This window comes from Pelophylax lessonae (genome assembly GCF_965119305.1).
Source record: "Pelophylax lessonae genome assembly, chromosome: 1".
Taxonomy (NCBI): domain Eukaryota; kingdom Metazoa; phylum Chordata; class Amphibia; order Anura; family Ranidae; genus Pelophylax; species Pelophylax lessonae.
The window spans coordinates 796940860-796964677 of NC_138768.1; the positions used below are offsets into that span (position 1 = coordinate 796940860).

The 23818-nt window shown below is 44.5% G+C and overlaps 1 protein-coding gene across 3 annotated transcripts in view; it reads left to right on the forward strand.

The window, feature by feature from the left end:
• The window catches only part of TBC1D14 (TBC1 domain family member 14), a 242555-nt gene that overhangs the window by 178651 nt on the left and 40086 nt on the right, over window positions 1-23818 (forward strand). For 2 of the 3 annotated variants that reach the window (XM_082261399.1, XM_082261400.1), the window contains one exon: window positions 17702-17820. In XM_082261399.1, coding sequence (XP_082117525.1) covers window positions 17702-17820 — 119 coding nt within the window. Of the gene's footprint in view, window positions 1-3895; window positions 4178-17701; window positions 17821-23818 lie in introns of those variants that run through there. The other variant, XM_082261401.1, reaches the window with a different exon arrangement.

The window sequence follows — 23818 nt, forward strand, 5'->3', positions numbered from 1 at the left end:
ATTGGGACCTTTAATGCTGCAGAAACTTTTCTGTACCCTTCCCCAGATCTGAGCCCCAATACAATTCTGTCTCGGAGTTCTACAGACAATTCCTTAGACTTCATGGCTTGGTTTGTGCTCAGACATGCACTGCTAACTGTGGGACCTTATTTAGACAGGTGTGTGCCTTTCCAAATCCTGTCCATTCAACTGAATTTGCCACAGGTGGACTCCAGTCAAGTTGTAGAAACATCTCAAGGATGATCAGTGGAAACAGAATGCACCGGAGCTCAATTTTGAGTGTCATGGAAAAGGCTGTGAATACTTATGTATATGTGATTTTTTATTATTATTATTATACAGGATTTATATAGCGCCAACAGTTTGCGCAGCGCTTAACAAAATAAAGGCAGACATTACAGTTACACTACAATTTGGAACAAAAGTAATCAGAGGGCCCTGCTCGTTAGAGCTTACATTCTTCTTTTTTTTTTTTGTTACTAAATTTGCAAAGACTTCAAACCAATTTCTTTCATGTTATTATGGGGTATTGTTTTTGTAGAATTTTGAGAAAAATAATGGATTTAATAAATTTTTGGAATAAGGCTGTAACAGAACATAAAATGTGGAAAAAGTGAAGCGCTGTAAAACTTGCCGGATGCACTGTACAGTTAATAATCATAATTCGAATATAAATTTGGAAATGAAGGAAAACTTAAACAGGACAAAAATTGTTTAAAGGGTTTTATACATTAACCACTTGACGACCAGTCATGTTGACTGTACTGCGGCAAAGTGGTTCGTTATCGTCTGGCGACGTAGACCTACGTCGCCAGACAATCCCCTCTCTCGGCGACACTGGCGCGCCGCAGGAGGCTTGCTCCCGCTGTATTCAGTTACAGCGGGAATTGGGCATGGGGAGGAGCGGCGGTGATCACCGCTGCTCTTCCCCGATCGTCGGGGATCGAGTGTGGAAATCCGCCCGCTTGTGTAAACAAAGCGGGCGGATCTCCGAAGTGACAGGCAGGGTCAGATTGCAGGGTTCAGCATAGCTGAACCTGCGATCTGTCCTTGTGTCACACAGTCACCTCCCCCCACACACGTCAGTAAGCACCAGGCATACATTAACCCCTCCCTCTCCAATAAAAATGAACCCCTTCCCTGCCAGTGTAATTTTTACAGTAACAGTGCATATTTATAGCACTGATTACTGTGGTAATGTCACTGGTACCCCCAAAAGTGTCAAAAATGTCAGTCAAGGGTCCGATCTGTCCGCCGCAATGTCGCAGTCCCGCAAAAAAAACGCAGATCGCCGCCATTACTCGTTAAAAAAAAAAAACACCAAAAATGACAGAAATCTTTCCCTTAGTAAACGCAATAACTTTTGCGCAAACCAATCAAAATACGCTTTTTGTGATTTGGCGTCCTTTTTTTCCCACAAACAGAGCTTTCTTTTGGCGGTATTTGATCACCTGTGCGATTTTTTTGATCACGCGCTATAAACAAAAAAAGAGCGTAAATTTTGCAAAAATAGCAATATTTTTCCCTTTTTTTTATATGAAATTCCCCCAAAAAAAATGTAAAAATCAAAATTTTTTAATATTTTCGGCCAATTTGTTTTATGCTACCTATGTTTGGTAAAAAAAATCGCAAAAAGCGTATTTTGATTGGTTTGCGCAAAAGTTATTGCGTTTACTAACAAAGGGAAAGATTTTTGTCATTTTTGTTGTTTTTTTTTTTAACGCGTAATGGCGGCGATCTGCGATTTTTTTTGCGGTACTGCGACATTGCGGCGGACAGATCGGACCCTTGACTGACATTTGTGACACTTTTGGGGTTACCAGTGACATTTCTACAGTAATCAGTGCTATATATATGCACTGTTACTGTAAAAATACACTGGTAGTGAAGGGGTTAACTTTATTTGAGAGGGAGGGGCTGTGTGTGTCCCTAGGGGCGTGATTCTAACTGTGATTGGCTGTGGCTTCAACTGTATGCAGAGTGATCAATGGATCTACATAGTAGATCCATGTGATCATCTCTCATACAGAGAGGAGAATGACAGGCAGCTTGTTTACACTTGTTTTACGCGGGAGCGGGAGCGCGCCTCCGGCGGCGCGCGCTCGCTCCCTAAACCCTCACAGGCAAGCGACGTAGACCTACGTCACTTTGCCTGTGAGGGGCTGACCGCCGCCGTAGATAGTCGTGCGGCGGTCGGCAAGTGGTTAACCAAAAATATGTAGCAGAAAACAAATTGGCCTAAAATGTTAAATTTTGATTTTTACATTTTTTTGGGAGGGAATTTCATATAAAAAAAATGTGAAAAATATAATTTTTTCAAAATTGTCGCTCTTTTTTTGTTTATAGCGCAAAAATTAAAAATTGCACAGGTGATCAAATACCACCAAAAGAAAGCTCTATTTGTGGGGAAAAAAAGGACATACATTTAAATTGGATACAGCGTTGCACGACCGCGCAATTGTCCATTAAAGTAACGCAGTGCCGAATCGCAAAATATGGCCTGGTCAGGAATGGGGTAAAACCTTCCGGTCATAAAGCGGTTAAAAATACTATCATTGAGAATTTTTTTGTCAGACATGTAGCTAAATACATTTTGGCCTAAATATATGACAAAAATTGAATATATTGGATATTTTTTAAAGCGGAGTTCCACCCAGGATTTGTTTTTTTTTTTTTTAATACCCCCGGGACAGTCAGGGCTAGTGCATTCCACAATGGCTAGCCTCTGATCTGTCCCGGGTTGCACTTACCTGCAAGACGAAATACTTACCTTGCAAACGTCTTGTCCAGCGCTGCCATCTCAGATGTGGGCAGCTTGAAGCCAGCGCGTCCTCTTCGGCGTCTTCTTCCGCCTTCTGTGGTCCCACGATGCTCTGCGCCGGCCCCGACGTCACTTCCGGGTCGCGCGCGTCACCCCTCCACAGCTTCTGGGCATGCCCAGAAGCTGTTTAGAAGGGGATGACGCGCGCGACCCGGAAGTGACGTCGGGGCCGGTGCAGGCGCAATGATTCCTGGGAGCTATGACGTTCAGCTCCCAGGAATCATTGCAGAGCCAGGAAGTGACGACGGGCCGCGGCCGAGGAAGGAGGAAGAAGGAAGTAAGGTAAGTATATTTTCTTCGCTACGAGGTAAGTAAAAAAAAAAAAAATATGCGATTATCCATTTATTTTTCAGGTGACCCGGAGCGAGAAGATGGAGGTAAGTATAAAAATAGGGTGGAACTCCACTTTAACTGTCAAAGTAGAAAAATATTGTTATTTTTTCAAAATTGTCGCATTTTTTAATTGGTATCGCAAAAAAATGAAAATCGCACAGGTAATCAAATACCACCAAAAGAAAGCTCTGTTTGTGGGGAAAAAAGGACGTAAATTTTGTTTGGGTACAGTGTTGCATGACCGCGCAATTGTCAGTTAAATTCGCACAGTGCTGAATAGCAAAAAGGGGCCCAGACATAAGACAGCAAAATCCTCCGGTGGTAAAGTGGTTAATGACTTAAAGCATGTGTGATCTTGTGTCCAGATGCTGGAATAATATAAATTACAATGGGGGGGGGGGGGTGTTATCGGAAGTGGAGCAGACAGACTGTTAAGCAGCTGTGCAAAGCAACCAGTCAGCTTTTATCTTCATCTTGTTCAGTTGAGCTTTGACTATAAAAGATAGAAGCTGATTGGTTGCCATGCACAGCTGCTCCAGTTTTGATAAATTCCCGCAATGTGTTTTTCTTTTTTCTGTGCATTATCTGGAAATGCTGGTAAAAGTTATGCAGAGCCTTGGGAGGGGTTAGTGAGCATCCATGAGGAAACCTGAGCCCAGAGAGACACAGGCTGCTATTATTGATGCTGCTCTCATTACTTGCTGTAGCAAGGCATGAGAGAGGAGGCTGGATTGTGGTGATTGGGTGTATTCCATCTGCAGCTGATTGAAATGGCTGTTGCAGTCAGCCTTGCCATGTCCCAGCCCTCGGTGCTCTTTGAAGAAAGGAGCTGACAGCAGAGATGCACGTGATGGCCCTCTGAGGGGAACCCGGCATCATCCAGGCATGTTATGCTAGCTGGCTGGACTTCCCTGCTGTATGGCAGCTGCAGGCTGGTACTCTGCAGCCACAGGGCCCTGATGTGTGATGCAAGTCAGGATGGGGCAGCAGATTCTGGATCTCTGAGGAATTGCTGCTTTCATGGTGAGTACCAAATGTGCAGCATCACCAGAATGCCTTGTTTTATTAGTCCTTGCTGGGAAGACCCCCTTACCATGGGGTGAGGCATGTACTAGCCTTGCCAAGTGTAGGAGCCGCTTATTCCTGGTGACCTTGTGGGATGTAAATGCATACTATATCTGTACATTCCTCCCTATACCTTCCATCCTTCCTCTGTGCAAGGGCGTCTTTAATGCATACATTACTTTCTTTACTGTCGTGTAATAATTCACCTTATTTCAATAGAATTGCATGTCATTTGCCTGTGGCTTGAACTTACAAATTATTATTTTTATTGCTTTGTTTGTTTTTATTTCATATAGATATAATCAGACTGTTTATAGTATGTAAGACTGTATGAGATTAATGAGAAAAACATTCATTTTACGAATACTTTAGTTTAGATCTGATGAACTCTTATTTTAAACATACAGTTGTATAATCAATATGGGGTTTGGTGTGAGTTCTACACTCACCGGCCACTTTATTAGGTACACCTTGCTAGTACCGGGTTGGACCCCCTTTTACCTGCAGAACTGCCTTAATTCTTTATGGCATGGATTCAGCAAGGTGTTGGAAACATTCTTCAGAGATTTTGGTCCATATTGGCATGATGGCATCACGCAGTTGCTGCAGATTTGTCGGCTGCACATCCATGATGCCAATCTCCCGTTCCACCGCATCCCAAAGGTGCTCTATTGGATGAGATCTGGTGACTGTGGAGGCCATTGGAGTACAGTGAGCTCCTTTTCATTTTCCAGAAACCAGTGGTGAGATGATTTGAGCTTTGTGACATGGTACATTATCCTGCTGGAAGGAGCCATCAGAAGATGGGTACACTGTAGTCATAAAGGGATGGACATGGTCAGCAACAATACTCGGGTAGGCCGTGGCGTTTAACCACTTGCCAACCGCTCACTCGAGCTCTACTGCGGCAAAGTGGTTAGTTATCGTCCAGCGATGTAGACCTACGTCGCTGGACTCCTCCCCTTGTGGATGGCGCTCGCGCGCCGCCGGAGGCTCGCTCCCACTGTATTCATTCGGGCCAGGGGAGGAGCGGCGGCGATCGCCGCTGCTCTTCCCCGATCGTCGGGGAATCGAGTTTGGAGATCCGCCCGCTTGTGTAAACAGAGCGGGCGGATCTCCTAAGTGACAAACAGTGACAGATTGCAGGGTTCAGCATAGCTGAACATGCTATCTGTCCCTGTGTCACACAGTCACCTCCCCCCACACACGTTAGTAAGCACCAGGCATACATTAACCCCTCCCTCTCCAATAAAATTAACCCCTTCCCTGCCAGTGTCATTTTTACAGTAACAGTGCATATTTATAGCACTGATTACTGTAGTAATGTCACTGGTACCCCCAAAAGTGTCAAAAATGTCAGTCAAGGGTCCGATCTGTCCACCGCAATGTCACAGTCCCGCAAAAAAAAAATCGCAGATCGCCGCCATTACTCGTTAAAAAAAAAACACCAAAAATGACAGAAATCTTTCCCTTAGTTAGTAAACGCAATAACTTTTGCGCAAACCAATCAAAATACGCTTATTGCGTTTTTTTTTTTTTTTTACCAAACATATGTAGCAGAAAACAAATTGGCCAAAAATTTAAAAAAAAATAGATTTTTACATTTTTGGGGGGGGGGGGGATTTTCATATAAAAAATTTGAAAAATATTGTTATTTTTCAAAATTTACGCTATTTTTTGGTTTATAGCACAAAAAGTAAAAATCGCACAGGTGATCAAATACCACCAAAAGAAAGCTCTGTTTGTGGGAAAAAAAGGACGTAAATTTTGTTTGGGTACGGCGTCGCATGACCATGCAATTGTCAGTTAAATTCGCACAGTGCCGAATCGCAAAAAGTGGCCTGGACGTAAGACCGGAAAATCCTCCTGTGGTAAAGTGGTTAAATGATGCTCAATTACTAAGGGGCCCAAATATCCCCCACACCATTACATCACCACCACCAGCCGGAACCGTTGATACAAGGTAGGATAGATCCGTGATTTCATGTTGTTTACGCCAAATTCTGACCCTAACATCTAAATGTCGCATCTGAAATTGACTCATCAGACCAGGCAACGTTTTTCCAATCTTCAATTCAATTTTGGTGAGCCTGTGTGAATTGTAACCTCAGTTTTCTGCTCTTAGCTGACAGGAGTGGCACCCGGTGTGGTCTTGCTGCTGCTGTAGCCCATCTGCTGCTGTAATTCACCTGCTTCAAGGTTTGATGTGTTGTGCATTCAGAGATGGCATTCCTCATACCTTGGTTGTAACAAGTGGTTATTTGAGTTACTGTTGCATTTCTGTCATCTCAAACCAGTCTGCCCATTCTCCTCTGACATGGACAAGGCATTTTGGTCCACACAACTGCTGCTCACTGGATATTTTCTCTTTTTTTGGACCATTCTCTGTAAACCCCGAGAGATGGCTGTGTGTGAAATGCCTGTAGATCCGCAGTTTTTGAAATACTCAGGCCAGCCCGTCTGGCACCAACAACCATGCCACATTCAAAGTAACTTCAATCCCCTTTCTTTCCTATTCTGATGCTCTGTTTGAACTTCAGCAAGTTGTCTTTACCACGTCTAGATGCCTAAATACATTGAATTACTGCCATGTGATTGGCTGATTAGCAATTGGTGTTACTAAGCAGTTGAACAGGTGTACCTAATAAAGTGGTCGGTGAGTGTATGTTTACCATGACATTTGAATATACGGTATTGCTTGCCTTTTTTAATTTATGTTTTATGGGTGTGTTTTATTTTTTGCCTTTTCTGTCACCATAGCTAGCCAAATGACTCATAAACATAATGCATTTTCCTGTTCCTTGGATGACTGTTTTATGGGCTGCCTTACAAAGCTATATAATTGGAAACGCATATCTTGCTAAGTAAGCCTTAAAGGAAATAGTCATTGGCACACCAATACAATCTTCTTGCTTCCTATGTAAATGTATAACCTGTATTTGACTGATGGTGTCAGCCATGTGCGTTCTCTACAGAAGCAAGTTTAAGTTTGCAAAACATTTTTTAGATTTTTAGCCTCCCAAAGTGGTGCATTTCTGCAAAGAATCTGGAGCAGCTGTGCATGGTAGCCAATCAGCTTCTAACTTCAGCTTGTTCAATTAGGCTTTGATATTAAAGTGATTGTAAGGGCCGGTTCACATGACTGCGAGTGCGGCGATCGCATGTAATTCGGAGCGCACTGCTCCTTCATTGCATGCGATCGGAGGTGCGGATGCGAATTCAGCCATACACTGTATTGCACCAAACACGCACAGGACCCTTTTTTCCAGCCGCATCAGGATCGGATCGCACAGTGGTTCACACTTGTGTGATCCGATCCTGTGCGAACTGTCAGATCGCACTGCGATATGCGATCAAACTGGGGGTGTCGTTAACATTGTGTGAACTGCCAGATGTGCGTTTGCGATGCGGGAACAGGCTGCGAATTCGCAGCCTTCCCGCATCGCACAAGTGTGAACCAGGACTAAAGGCGTGCCTTTACAATCCCTTATAGCCCCTGTTCACACCGGTGCGACTTGTCATAGGATTTGACAATTCGTTTTCTGCACTGCTTTTTACCGATTTCATTACAACTCGCATAGACTTCTGTTAAATGAAGTCGCAAGCCACAATGAAATCGGCAATGCAATTTGCTCTAATGTGCGGCTTTGAAATCCCACTGAAGTAGCGCAATTTCAAAGCTACAGCTGTGTGAACCAGAGCAAAAACCTGGAAGCAAATTGGTTCATATTAGGGTTGCACCAATACCTTTTTCTCTTTCGTTCATTGATGAACAATAGCGCTCCATATTCAGGACCATAGGGTTACATCGCCCCTACAGGAGTAGAACACTAGGCAGAAAGAAGACTTGGCTATGCCTATAGGCAGTCCTAGCTGGTATACCACCCCCCCCCCCCCCCCCCGCTATAGGCCTTTAGTTTTTTTTTTCTGCCTAGTCAGGAGTAAGGATCCCTGCCGTGATGTTTGGTCCTGGCAATTTTTTCCTTTTATAAATGGCTTTTTTTTTCCCTCCTCCTCCTTCTTTTTTTTTTTTTTTTTGTTCTTTCCAATGGGTTTTTTTTTTTTTTTTCTTTGAGTTTTCAACAACCTAAAAGTATAGTACAGTACAAAAACCATTCTTTGTTCCATCGTATTACAAACAAGGCAAAGTGAAAGTTAAGCAGCCTAACGACTCACGGGCCTCTGTGTGCCCACTGATTCACTGGTCAAGAAGCTAGGCCTTTGATTACCTAAAGGTCGAACAGTAGGCAATGTACCTGAAAATCATTTTCATCATCCCCAACAGGAACTGCTGAATAAAAAAAACAAAAGAGAAGTAATACATACAGAGCAATATGTGTTTAACCTATTCTTAATTGCATCCTGTTAACTTAGAATATATTCGTAATTGCATCCTGTTCTGTTTTTGTTTTTTTGTTTTTTTTTCTTTTGAGATCTACAATAAACTGCCGGACTGGGCGGCGGGCTGGATATCTAGATCCAGTGGTCCCCCCCAGTCTGGCCAGCGAACGCGCGCAGACCAGAGCTCCACGCTTTGTTGGCCCCGACTTAGCCCCACTGGACGTGGGCTGGCCTGCGAGTTAGCATACGACCAGGGTCTTGGCTGAGTCGCAGTGTTCCTCCTGGCCGACAGCAGCCCCATTTTCGGTGCTGAGAAGGTTCTGTCTAGAGTGGTGCCCGCCTTCTTCCTGGTATTGAGTAACTGTCCCCCCGACAGTCGGTCCTGCGTGTTCCCCCTCCTGCCCCCCCCCAGTCCCCCCTTCATGTCGGTGGTCCCTAAGTAGGTCATCTTTGTCGTTCCATCTCCCGTCTGGATGTGGCCTGGGCTCCAGGGGGTCCCTCCTGTGTCCCTGAAAGCCTTGTGGATGCCGCATTTGACAACCATTTTGCCATGGTCAGTACTATTACTTTGGGGCCTGTGTGATTCTCTATGGCCGGCAGCCATGTTTGTGTAGTCTGGCCATTTTTGGTTGTTCCGGCGTGCATTAGAAGTGGCGGCCATGACAGTGGAGCCCCTGGGCAGCGAATAGGGCTGTGGGGGCTCCTCCTTTTTTCCCCTGGGGTTGACTCCTGGGTTTCCTTTTCCGGTGGATGCAGGCTATCTCTGGTGCAGACCGGTGGTGGAATGGTGAGTTCTGGTGGGGTCCCTCCCTCTCTCTGCTGCAGGTTGTGGGGTGCTCTGCTTTCGGGTGCCCCTGTGGTGATACAAGTGTGGTGCCTTAGGTGGGTGAGTCCCCTAGCATTGCTAGACTTTTTGCTGGTGGGTTCCCCCTTTTTACCTTATGGAGTCCCATGAGCATGTTCCACCTGACCCCCTCTGAGGCAGCAGGTCCCTTGGGGTCCCAGCCCTCCATTGATGCACTGACAGCGGTCCTGGGGTCCTTTGTTTTTGGAGTGTAGGTGGCTTTTTGGCGGCGGGCTACAAAAAGCGATCCACCCGCCCCTGCCTCATCTGTCTGGTCAGATACTGGATCTGGCTCAGCCGCCGCGGACCACACTGTGGGGCCTGTAGCCACGCTCCCTGATCTATTGGATAGTGAGGATGATTCCTACACTCCTGTAGCTGCACACGAAAAGGCGCTGGTTGGCGCACTGATTACATATGTGCGGCAACCTTTGAAGATGGAGGATGCAGCTGAAGCTGCTGCAGGGGTGGCCATCCCCTTTGGCACCCATAAGCCATTTCCCGCAGCAAAGGTGTTCCCTTATCCTTCCTATTTTGACAGGTTTGTCATAAGGATTGGAAGTGTCTAAAACGCCCCTTTGTGGTTCCTAAATGCTTTGCGGTGAGAAGAGTCACTCCTTAAGAGGAGGACTGTCCCACCAGTTTGCAGACCCCCCCTGTCTAAACAAGGAGTCCCCGACCTTTAAGGATCCGGCTGACAGAAAGGCAGCGTCTGTGGCCCGCAATATGTTCACTATTGCTGGTTTGGCACTGAGGCGGTCCTGGCCATTGGCCTGGTGTCGCAAACACTGAGTGGGCAAAACATTTGCGCCATGATCTGGGGGGTGAGCAGATTCAACCCGCCTTTGCTGATTTTGAGACCAATTAGTCCATGGGCTGCAGTTTGTCTGCGATGCCTCTTTGGACCCCGCTTCCCTTTTATTTCTAAGCTGTATGGTGCTTAGGGGTGTTTTGTGTCTTAAGTGTTGGTCTGCGGACCAGACTTCTAAAAATGCTCTGACTGATTATCTCCTACTCTATTAGCTTTTAGATGATCCCTGAAAACCCTCCTCTTCGGAGAAGCCTATCCTACCCACATCTAACAACCATACTTCCATCAACTCATCCCCCACAGTTATTGCCTTTTGTTTCACCTGGCCCTTCCTTCTAGACTGTAAGCTCTAACGAGCAGGGCCCTCCAATTCCTCCTGTATTGAATTGTATTGTAACTGTATTGTCTTCCCTCATATTGTAGAGCGCTGCGCAAACTGTTGGCGCTATATAAATCCTGTATAATAATAAATAATAATAAGGATAATAATTTACCCTTTCAAGGGGATCACCTGTTTGGGGCTGCCCTGGGTGACCTCATTAAGACTCTTAAGTGGGGGGGGGGGGGCACCTTTCTTCCACAGTCTGGGAAGGGAAAGGAACCTCGTCGCAGAATCGGCACACATTTTTATTCATCCCTCAGGGTCCACTGACAAGAGTTCTAAAAATTTTAAGCCCCCCTCGGGAGGTTCCAAGCGACCCTGGTCTGGCAAGCCAAGAGCGGGATTCTCTAGACTTGCGGACAAGGCTCCTTCAGCATGGGGTGTGGGGGGCGTCTTTGTTTCCTGGGCCCGTGGACTTCCTTGATAAATAACAAATGGGTCCACAGTGATTTTTTTTTTCCAGGTTCTAAGATACAATTTCATTCCTGCCCTCCTCAAAGGTTCTTCCCTTCCAATGTACGCCTGTCCCCGGACCGCTTGCAAGCTCTCTTCGGGGTGGTGCAGGACCGGTTGCTTTAGGGAGTGATGGTTTCCGGTCTTGGAACAGTTTTAAGGTTTTTATTTAAACCTGTTTATGGTTCCAAAGAAGGAGGGCAAGGTCCATCCAATCCTTGACCTCAAGGCCCTGAACTTTTGTGCAGGTACAGAAATTCAGAATGTAGTCCATTTGCACGGTAGTGTCATCCCTACATCAGGGGGATTTTCTAGCCTCTATTAACTCAACATCAAAGATTCTTACTTGCACATTCTAATATGTGCCAAACATCAGTGTTTCCTCCACTTTGCTGTGGGACAGGAACACTATTGATTCATGGGGTTATCCTTTGGTCTTGCCTTGGCTCCTTGGGTCTTCACAAAAAGCGTTGGCCTGGTTCTGGCGTTGCTATGTCAGTAGGGGATTGCGGTACTAGGCTACCTGGACAACCTCCTCTTGCAAGCAGAGTCCTGTTCTGCCTTGTTTGACAATGTGGAGATCACTATGACTATACTGAAGGAGTTCAGTTCAGAAGTCTGCTCCGATTCCATCCAGGAAATTGGATTATCTGGGTCTGACTCTGGATTCAGCTCTAGCCAGAGTGTTCCTTCCTCTGGACAAACTCCAGACGTTGCATGCTGCGATTCATCTATTGCTGTCCAGCAGGTGGTCCTCCCTCCTGACTTGAATGCGGGTGCTGGGCCTGATGGTGTCTACCTTTTTCGAGGCAGTTCCGTTTGCATAGTTCCACACGAGGTCTCTCCAAAGTGAGATCCTGGTAAAATGGGACAAATGTTAGGGGGGGGTGAACACCTGTCTCCTTTACCCCCGTGGGAGTTCTCCAAAAGTCCCCCTTTCAAAAAATTTGAGAGATTCCCTGTTTATGTTGTCTCAGAAGGTAGCTTTTTTTGGTGGCCATCACCTCTGCACGCAGGGTGTCAGAACTGGCGGCGTTATCTTGTCGCCCCCTCCCCACTTACTGGTGGTCCACAAAGATGAGGTGGTTCTTCGTCCACGCCTGTCGTTCCTGCCTAAGGTGGTCTCTGACTTCCATTTCATTTCAATGAAGACATTGTGTTGCCTTCCCTGTGTCCCAGTCCCACTCATCCCAAGGAAATTGTATTGCATGCCTTGGCTGTGGTTTTTAGCAATTCAGGTGTATCTGGCAGCCACGGGGTCTTTTCGGAGGTCAGACTCGCGGTTTGTGATCACGCACGGGTCAATGAAAGGGCTGTCCATTTCTGTGACCATTACCGGATGGATCAGACAGACATTGACTCAGGCCTATTCTATGAAGGGGCAGGTTCCTCCTTTCCCTGTAAAGGTGCATTCTACTCGGGTGCTTAGTGCTTCTTGGGCCTTTCATCATTTGGTGTCAGTGGCACAGATTTGCTAGGCGGCCACTTAGGCGTCGGTGCACACTTTCACGAAGTTCTATAAAGTGGATGTGTTGGTATCTGCAGCTGCTTCCTTTGGCCGCAAGGTTTTGCAGGCTGCTGTTTAGAGGGCCTGTTCCCTCTTGAAGGTGTATTGGTCAGGTTGGATTCCAGTTGTGTTTTGTTGAGCTCCTGTTACCTGGTTGGCTCTTGTGTTTTTAGCATTGGGGTTTTTGTTGTCCCACCCATCCATGTTTGGCACTGCTTGGGGACAGCCCTGTGGTTCAGAATATGGAGCGCTGTGTTAGTCAATGAACAAAAGGAAAATTAGGATATTTGTACTTACCGTAAAATCCATTTCTCGGAGTTCATTGACAGACACATCACCCACCCCTCTGTGGAGTTTTAACACTTCTGGCACTGCTTGTTACTAAACTGAAGGCCTATAGCAGCGAGGGGGAATGTATACTAGCTAGGACTGCCCATAGGCATAGCCGAGTCTTTTTTTCTGCCTAGTGTCCTACTCCTGTAGAGGGCGATATAACCCAATGGTTCTGAATATGGAGTGCTGTGTCCGTCAATGAACTCGTAGAAATGGATTTTATGGTAGGTACTATTTTTTTTTATTAGGTAGTACAAGTACTGATACTTGTGCTCAAGTACTCGTCTATTCCATTGTTGTGTGATTTGAGCCCGTACAAAATAAATGGGCTCAAACTGTGCAGCAAAGAATCTCATTCGATTTGAACAGGAATGCAGTGCAATTTCTGTCTGAAGCGCATGCGGTTTGCTGCGCTGCTCCTCTGTGAACCCAGGCTGAAGCCTCAGTGACCAGTGACTATCCAGGGTTCACTCAGGAGCGGTGTAGGGAAACCACACGTGATTCGGACTGGATTTGTACCGCATTCCTGTTAAAATCACATTCCATTTAAGCCCATTCATTTTGTATGGGCTCAAATCACGCCGCAGAGGTATCAGTTTCAGGTATCGGAGCATTTGCGTGAGCACTAGTGCAAATGTTTAGTATCAGTAGAACCATAGTTTATATGCAGAGCTGAACCAGATTTTTCACCATGCAGTTTTAGTTAATATTCCCAGTCTGCAGCAGTCATAACCTACCAAAAGTGGAAGGAAGGAAAAACGGTGAGCCAGGGACAGGGTTCTGGTCAGCCAAAAGTTAAGTAATGCACGTGAGGAGCTAAGGCTGGCCAGTGTAGTCGGATGCAGTCAAAGAGCTACTGTAAGCCCAGTTTGCTGCATAAAATGTTAATGCTGGTTCTGATAGAAAGGTGTCAGAACACAGTGTATCACAATCTTAATTTTTTCGGTCTTGGTGGTGGTAGGTTGGTCATATCCTCTGATGGGAGTGGCTTATTTCAGCAGGATAATGCGCCTGCCATACTGCAAAAATGGTTCAAGGATTGTGGGAGTTTGAGGCTGGAAGAATGAGTCTGATCCATGGAGGCCCCACCTGGCAACTTACAGGATCTGCTACTGATGGCTTGGTGCCAGATATCACCCAATACCTGTAGAAGTCTACTGGAGTTCATGCCTCGATTGGTTTGGTTTTGACATCAAAAGTGGGACCCACTCAATATTAGGTGGATGGTCATAATGTTCTGGCTGATCGGTGTATAAGACAATGGAATTTGTATGCCAGAGACCACACACAATTATTTTTTACAGGTACTTGTATAGCACCATCAACCTGCGCATCGCTTTACATATTATATTATACATTTACATCCGTTCCTGCCCTGGAGCTTAGAACCTAAGGTCCCTAACTCACATTCATACATACACATAGTAGGGTCAATTTAGACGAGAGGCGATGAACCTGCCAGCATGTCTTTGGAGTGTGGGAGGAGACCCACACAGGTACAGGGAAAACATGCAAACTCCCAGACAGGTAGTGCTGTGGTTGGGAGTTGAATCGATGACCCTACTGCTGCCAGGCGGAAGCGCAAACTACTTAGTCACTGTGCTGCCCACTGTGCTAAATAAATATAACCTTTGGCTAAAGTTTGCTCTTTTTCCAAGAATATATTAAACATTGTGAAAAACAAATATTGTACCTACAAAAGCTACGCTTTAAGCGTATGTAAGCACAAAATGTTCTATATTGCATCTTAAAGTGGAGTTCCACCCTATTTTTATACTTACCTCCATCTTCTCGCTCCGGGTCACCTGAAAAAGAAATGGATAATCGCATATTTTTTTTTTTTTTTTTTTACTTACCTCGTAGCGAAGAAAATATACTTACCTTACTTCCTTCTTCCTCCTTCCTCGGCCGCGGCCCGTCGTCACTTCCTGGCTCTGCAATGATTCCTGGGAGCTGGACGTCATAGCTCCCAGGAATCATTGCGCCTGCACCGGCCCCGACGTCAGTTCCGGGTCGCGCGCGTCATCCCCTTCTAAACAGCTTCTGGGCATGCCCAGAAGCTGTGGAGGGGTGACGCGCGCGACCCGGAAGTGACGTCGGGGCCGGCGCAGAGCATCGTGGGACCACAGAAGGCGGAAGAAGACGCCGAAGAGGACGCGCTGGCTTCAAGCTGCCCACATCTGAGATGGCAGCGCTGGACAAGACGTTTGCAAGGTAAGTATTTCGTCTTGCAGGTAAGTGCAACCCGGGACAGATCAGAGGCTAGCCATTGTGGAATGCACTAGCCCTGACTGTCCCGGGGGTATTAAAAAAAACAAAAACAAATCCAGGGTGGAACTCCGCTTTAATAATCCTGCATCACAGGCCTCCTTAGACTTTGCAGAGCCCTGTGCATTACAAGCCTCCCCTCAGACAACCATCGAGCACTTTTCAGCATTACAGGCCTCCTTAGGCCATCCAGAGCAGCTAAATCTGTCTGTGAGTTTGTCCAAACTTTAATACCATAAATATGATATTAGATTATTTTTACTGAGTTCAGGAGTATAAATGAGTTTGGAAATTCTAGAGAAACGCTTAAAAAATGCATTTCAATTTAACTAAACCCACTAGATTTTAGTTGACTAAAGCGATTTTAGTCGACTAAAATGTACTGCAGATTTTAGGTGACTAAATGCAACTAAAACAATTGCAAATGACTAAAATGGGACTAAAATCGCATTTTAGTCAAGACTGAGTAAAACTAAACTGAAATTTGATGCCAAAATGAACACTGCTAAAACTAGCCTGTCCAGTTTTGTAATAGGCCTTAAATCAGTTAGAAGTACCCAGAGAGTAATGATGTGATGGAAGAAATACGGGCCATGCTGTAAACAAAGGGTCTTTGTTCTATCTAATTCCCCTTTTTTAATTAAAAATAAAGGGCAATTTTTATATTTTCTAATAAATTTTAAACATAGTGTACACAGCAGTGTATTGAAATCAGCTGAGTCAATTACAGCCAATCAAAGTCTAAAAATATTTCCTCTCAGACACGATTAATGCATAAAGCCCAAAATGTTTCTCATGCCAACCGTAAGATTTTTCACGCGATATGACATGTATGTTAAAGCTGAACTAAAGTCTGCTATACTCTTTCCCCCCTCCAGGAGCTCCCTCCCTGGTGCCATCTTCCCCCAGTCTTCATCTGGGACGGGCATCTTCAACCATCTTGTTTGATCAGCCTGTTAATGACTGCGCGTGTGCACAGGAGTCGATACATTCAGGCACAAAGGCATGCCAAGAATGTACACTGAGCTGTTTCTTGCTCATTATATACTCTATAAGAAACTTGTAAGAAGCTTTTTTTCATGGAAGAGGCATTATGTGTACCCTTTATCTGTTTTACCATATCAGAAATTCAAAACTGCCCTTTGGCCACTTTTTCTCAAGGAGTCTACAGTGCCTTGCAAAACCACCTAAAATCCCCAAAAATACATTTACATTTTTGGTTTAACATGGCAAAATGTGGAAAATTTCAAGGGGTATCAATACTTTTTCAAGGCGCTGTAATTAGCACCATGTTGTAGAGCAGGGTTTCTCAACTCCGGTCCTCAGGGCACACTAACGGGCCAGATTTTAAGTGTTACCTTGGGGAGATGCAGAGTAGAATACTGCAATCACTGAGCAGCAAATGATATCACATGTGATGTATTTCAGTTTTCTTGCAAACCTGGGCTGTTAGTGTGCCCTGAGGACCGGAGTTGAGAAACACTGTTATAGAGAATGGAATATGGGGAGGGTATGAGCAGTTTAGCACAAAAAACCCACAAGAAGACCTGAATGTATTGCTGGCAGATCAACAGGTTTTCTGTACTTTCAAAAAGGTATACAAGTCCCGGGTCACACTTGTGCGATGCGGGAAGGCTGCGAATTCGCAGCCTGTTCCCGCATCGCAAACGCACATCTGGCAGTTCACACTGCCATATGCGATACGCAGGGGGTGTCAATGAAATGTTAACGACACCCCCAGTTTGATCGCATATCGCAGTGCGATCTGACAGTTCGCACAGGATCGGATCGCACAAGTGTGAACCACTGTGCAATCCGATCCTGATGCGGCTGGAAAAAAGGGTCCTGTGCGTGTTTGGTGCGGATACAATGTGAATTCAGCCATACAAAGTGTATGGCTGAATTCAAATCCACACCTCCGATCGCATGTAATGAAGGAGCAGTGCGCTCCGAATTACATGCGATCGCCGCACTCGCAGTAATGTGAACCGGCACTAACATGGGTGAAGAAGCATGTATTCAAAATATGTACCATATAGTGGTTTGTTTTTTTGCATTTTTTCCTGACATCCTTAAGGCTCCGTTCACATCTAGGCGTTTTGGGGAGTTTTTCTGCTCTAGGATCAGCTCTCAAAACGCCCAACAAGACAAATCCTATTAATTTCAATGGCCCCTGTTCACATCTGAGCGTTTTGACGCTGTATACAAAACGCCCAACGCTCAAAAAAGTACATGAGCTTCTTTTTGGGCAGATTACAGGCGTTTTCCATTGATCTCTATTCAATCTAAAAACGCCTGCACAAAAATCGCGGTAAAAAACGCCGCAAAAATCGCGGTAAAAAAACGCGCGAAAAACGCTACGCTCAGGTGTGAATGTAGCCTTAATGTTTGCAATATACTAGCAAAACTTTAGTTCCACATAGTTGTAAATATGATCATACATCATTCTATGGCTCTGTTTTCTGTTATGATTTAAAAGAAAAAGGAACATACTCCCATCAAGCAGTATTGATTACAATCAGTTTTGTGTATCTTCTTTCCAGGAATATGAAGAGAGAGTAGGACGAGCTTCAAAGTCTCCTTCTCCAAAGCAGAATGTGAGGAAAAGCCTGGTGTTTGAGCCGCTATCCACCACAGCTCTAATATTGGAAGACCGGCCAGCGTAAGTCGTTTATTTTTTATTCTCTACTTTTCGCAACAGTTATTAGGGTTGTTGTTGGTATTTTTTTTTTTTTGCCAAATAGTATTTTGGCCATTTTTAACCACTTAAGCCCCGGAGGATTTGGCTGCTAAAAGACCAGGGGGTATTTTGCGATTCGGCACTGCGTGATTATAACGGACAATTGCGCGGTCGTGCGACGCTGTACCTAAACGAATTTGACATCCTTTTTTTCCCCACAAACAGAGCTTTCTTTTGGTGGTATTTGATCACCTGTACGATTTTTTGATCACGCGCTATAAACAAAAAAAGAGCGTCAATTTTGCAAAAATAACAATATTTTTCACGTTTTTTTATATGAAATTCCCCAAAAAAAATGTAAAAATCAAAATTTTTTAACATTTTTGGCCAATTTGTTTTATGCTACATATGTTTGGTAAAAAAAATTGCAAAAAGCGTATTTTGATTGGTTTGCGCAAAAGTGATCGCGTTTACTAACAAAGGGAAAGATTTTTGTCATTTTTGTGTTTTTTGTTTTAACGCGTAATGGCGGCGATCTGCGTTTTTTTTTTTTTTTTTTTTTTTTTTTTTTGCGGTACTGCGACATTGGGGCAGACAGATCGGACCCTTGACTGACATTTTTGACACTTTTGGGGTTACCAGTGACATTACTGCAGTAATCAGTGCTATATATATGCAATGTTACTGTAAAATTACACTGGCAGTGAAGGGGTTAACTTTATTTGAGAGGGGGGGCTGTGTGTGTCCCTAGGGGCGTGATTCTAACTGTGATTGGCTGTGGCTTGAGCTGTAGGAACACTGATCAACGGTCCTACATAGTAGAACCGTATGATCAGTGTTTCTACACAGGGGAGAATGACAGGCAGCTTGTTTACACAAGCTGCCTGCCTTTCTCCCCCGACGATCGCAGAGTGACCGGTGGACATCGGGTCCGCCGGTCACACGCGCGGGGGGGTCCGTGACCACGCCGCCGGTGGCGCACGCTCGCTCCCCAGGGCCTCACAGGCTAGTGATGTGTATATATACGTCACTTTGCCTGTGAGGGGCTGACCGCCGCAGTATATCTACTTACGGCGGTCGGCAAGCGGTTAACAGAGTACAATTTGTAGCATGGTAAAGAAGGGAGCTGTTACATAAACTGCACGTTTTTAGCAGGGTTGGTACAATTGTTTTATCTTCCCAGATGTTACATCAGGTAATTGCAGGAAGACTGTGAGAATAAAGGTAAAATATCTATTCAATGGAATACATCTGTCCTGGATGAGTGAGAACAGGACATAAGTTCCTTTACTCCCACCCTACCAGGCTCTTTAGGTAAGGCCCAACAAAGGGCTGAATGTCAAAGTCCGCTGGGGAAAATCTGGGTGTCCATGTAGATAAGAGGGTGTTGTAGGTGAAACCCCAAAACCCATGGGTTTCAGTAACATTTTGACTGTTGTAGCCAGATTGAAAAATATATTTATTTTTACAAACATGTAGGTAGAACAACATGTTTGGAGAGCAATCCAGTCACATTACATAGTGTTGGTTTCAAAACAATTGCTCTATCTGGCTAAAGACTTTTAATACAATTGATATGTTTTACAAAGTTTAGGACCTATCTATCTAAAGTTTCTTTGAAGTCACATCTTGATTGAAATGCGGAATAGTTCACATAGGCTTGTTACTTCCAGTAGTTGTTTAGCTGAACAGTTCTTCAAAGGCCTAGATGGCAATATATACAGCTGGAGGTGTAAATAGCAATTGAACACAACAGCTGTTATACAATATGACTTCAAACAACATATACCGTACATCCAATATATCTACTTAATCATAAATGTTGGATAAATAAAATGGCTGTTCTCTTTTCCCCTTCAGTGTGATACCTGGGGAATTAGCTAACGGGTCTGTGGATAGGGATGTGGATGGCTATATTGATTATTCCATTTATGTATTTGTGGTAATCTAGAGGGAGGGAATAGCGGTCATTGAGTGGGTCAGAGGATATGGGAAAGGCTCTGGGGAGAGGGTTCAGATCAATGCATTCCAACACGTAAAGTACGTCTGTGAGTATCTGTGCGAAGGTCAGGTGACAATCCACCTCTGGTGTCTAGGTATCAAGTGTAGGATAAGGTGTATCTTGGCCTTTGCCAAGCAATGGCTTTTAGTAGGTCTGGTTTAGATGGTTAAAGAGGAGGAAACATTTTTATGTTGGTATGTTGACATGATCCCACCTGGCCCAGGAATAGAGGAAGCAGACTATGTTTTCTTGACCTATGTGAAATAATTCTTCATGGTGTAGGATGAATTTATCCAGGATAGCCAATTCAGAGTGGTTGTTGTGACTTTCACCACTGGGGAATTAGGGATTAGGCTGCATAAAGCAAGTGTGGTATTAGTGAATGTTTATAGTGCATCGTGATCATAGTGGTGGGGTTTATTAAGAATGGGGCTGGATAGAAGGGCAATAAAATGTCAGTTATTGTGGTGATGAGGCAGTGTGCTTTCATCCAAAATGGCCGGGTCAGCAAGCAATACCACCACATGTGGTGCCCTTCAGTTTGACATATCCATAATTTATTTGGGATATCTGATAACTGTGATGTAGCACTGTGGGGGTTCTTTAACAAATGGGACTTTTAGCTCATTGATCTCCTGGATGTTGATATTAATGGAGCATTTAGACCCTGTTCACACTGGGGTGATGCTACTTGCCGGGGCGACCTCACAGGTCGTGGTGCGCAGCTCGCACCGCGACCTCGGAGCGGCCGGCACGGACTTCATATCATTGAAGTCAATGCAGGTCGCCCCAAAGAAGCTCCGGACCCTTTTTCTAAGTCGGAGCAACTTGTGTCGCTCCTATTGGAACGGGTCCACAGCTTCTCTATGGCAGGCGACCTGTCAGGCGACCCAGTGTGAACGGGGTCTTATGCGATATGTTGTGGATTTGCCCATTCATGAGCTGCAACGTTTTGATTAAGGTCACCTTCCTATTCCCAGAAGTAGTCTAGATCCTTTGGAGATGTTGATTGGATCATGCCAGCATATACTATTGCTACCAAGTGGGGGATTGGGGTCTAGTGAGAAACATAGGGTCTCAAAGGATATGAGGGTATGTGGGTATGGTTGTCTGCATTGTGGGTGGTTTAAAATATGTCTTTTTTGGAAATATGTCCAGTATAGCATTGGGCAGTTATCCTTTAGTGTGTTGAGGGAATTTAGATCTTGAAATGTATCCTTTTCAAAGAATGTTCTAGACATAAGTTTAGGAGCTGAATGCCTAAGGGCTCTTTCACACGGGCGTTCCGTATGTCCGTTTTTCATCCCATCCGTTCGCGGATGAAAAACGGACATAATGTATCTCTATGTAAATACGGATGTCATCGGATGATCATCCTCTGACATCCGTTTTTTGTCAGTTCAGTTCAGTTTTTTTGAACGGAGGAGAACCCTATTTTTTCTCCCTTTCAAAAAACGGAACGGAAGCAAAAACGGATGTCAGTGGTGTCATCCGCAGACATCCGTATTTACATAGACATGCATTATGTCAGTTTTTCATCCGCAAACGGATGGGATGAAAAACGGACATACGGACCGGATGACACAAGTGTCATCCGTGTCCGTTACAAAAAAAAAAAAAAAGGACCTGATCGGGCAAAAAAAAAGGAACGCCCGTGTGAAAGAGCCCATAAGATGTTGGTAAATATTATCCTCTAGGTGGATGTATGGGAAGGTAGACTTTATTCTTGGTTCTTTTAATTATATTTTAATATTTTAGATCATGTGGGATCATAAGCAACTTTGCTCCCCAATTATCACTCCAACAACTAAAGTGTTTGTTGCCCCAACATTTCATATTCTTGAAATGTGCCTGCTGTACCATGTACTTGTATGAGAAAGTATCCTGTTCTCTTTGTATTGCTTCCTTTATGTGAAATCCCTGGTGTTCCTGCCAGTCTCTATGCTTTCCTATTAAAAACTGACCACACTAGGCATGAAAGCACACCGTGGTACGTTCTCTAGCTATTCTGGGAACTCAGCCTGTTCTCCAATGATCAGACATGACCTGACGCCCCCCTGCTGCACAGCCATTCACTGAGAAGATCAGTGTGCTGCTGCTTCTCCTCAGCCCAGCTCTTACACAGCTGAGAACAGAGGGAATGTGATCATTTATATTAAAAAAAAAAAAAAGGAAAAAAATGTATTTATAATTTGGTGATTTTTGTTGTCTTTGTTTTTTTTTTGTTTTTTTGTTTTTAGATCTATACAAAATGTTTTGCCTTTTTTATTTCCATTTTAAACCAAATGAGTTGTTTTGCAAAGTGATCGTTTACAATCACTTAATAATGTAAAAACGACTTTACCCGACAGCCTTTTCCCTCCATTGTGTACAGATGACATTGGGGATCAAAGCAGCAGCACTGTTTTGATGGAAACGCTCAAATCAGTGGGTATTTTTCTGCACTAGTAGTGTTTTTTAATTGAATAAGACCTGTGGAAGTGTTTTGTAATGCAACAGCGAAGAACTGAATGTGTGCCCCCACCTTACTTTTTAAAGGGTAACTGTACTTTTAGGTACTGCTCCAGAAGTCTCCTGACTAGGCTTTTTTTTTTTTTACACATGCGAATCTCCATTTGTTCCTATGGAAGACTGTCACTTTTGCATTCCAAGATATGTTGGCCTCACCATAGGAATGCATAGAGACTGTGTGAAAGAAGAAATGCCTGCCACAAAGACTATTGCAGCAGCAGATGGCAGGTTCCTAGACAGGTGCACTGGAAGGATCTGAGAGGAGCAGGACCATTATGGGTTTCTAGGAAATGGCAGTGGGGTGGGTTAGGGGCATTTAAAGTATAATTGTATATAAGAGCTAGCGCAATACATGCATTGCTTGATATGATGAGTAAGGCTCCTTTTAAACGATCGGACCGATTGGGTCCACCTGTCCGTTTTTCAGACGGATCTGATCGGGCCGCCCATTGACCACTATGGGGAGGCGGATGTCAGCAGACGTGTCCGGTGGCATCCGATCCAACAAGATCCGCTGAAAACAGACGGATGGTGATACGTTCACCATCCATGTAGCGGGTCGGATGAAAATGGACAGGCTGTTTGGTTTTTTTCTTGTCTCCCCATAGAGGAGAGTGGGACTCTGACAGGTCCATATCTGCACAGTGATCTGTCATCCGCCTGCTCAGCAGGGATCAACTGAGCGATCCCCTCTGAGCAAGCGGAGTCCGTCCAGACGGATCCGCCCCGTGTGAAAGGGGCGATAGTCTGTCTTATTGAATAAGTCTTGTAACATTATAGGTTTGTTGCAACAGTTACATTGTGTCAACCATATTTTTATTAACAAGCGGGTAAGATGGGGTAGGCTTCATTTATCACGGTTTGTGTGAGAAGAGTTGTCTTTCTGCATTACCCACAGTGGCCAATTTGATTTTCCCTTTCAGTCACCCTCTGTGGTATGGAAGAAGGAAAGGGGAAATGCAGTTGCTATGAGCAACACAGATTGAGAGTTCATTCTTCAAAAACTAGAATAAATGAGGCACACCTGGCTACAGCACAGAAGAAATTGTATAATGTATGATGTAGATTTATACATGGCTGCCTTGGCCTCTGAACAGGGCATTGCTTTGCAGCGTTTGTCTTCCATCACTGACTGCAGCTCTACAAACTGGAATTTACATTATCGCTGAAGGATATGATGTTGTGAATTTTTGATGGATTTATGAACTAGAGATAGATTGGATTGCTGGGATGTATTCTTGTATGTGACTGGGTTTTATGATGAGGACAAACTGCCAGTACCTGAGCAGCCTGCTTTGTTTAGGACGCTGTTGGCTTGCACTGTACATTGCAATTGTTGGTTTACATTTGTCTTAGTGCTCTGCTATAAATCACTAACTTTATTACTTCCAACTTCAACGTCCTCTCTTATCTAATATAAATGCTATAGTAATATGTTTGTTGTAGTTAGTGGTTAGTCACTCTTCG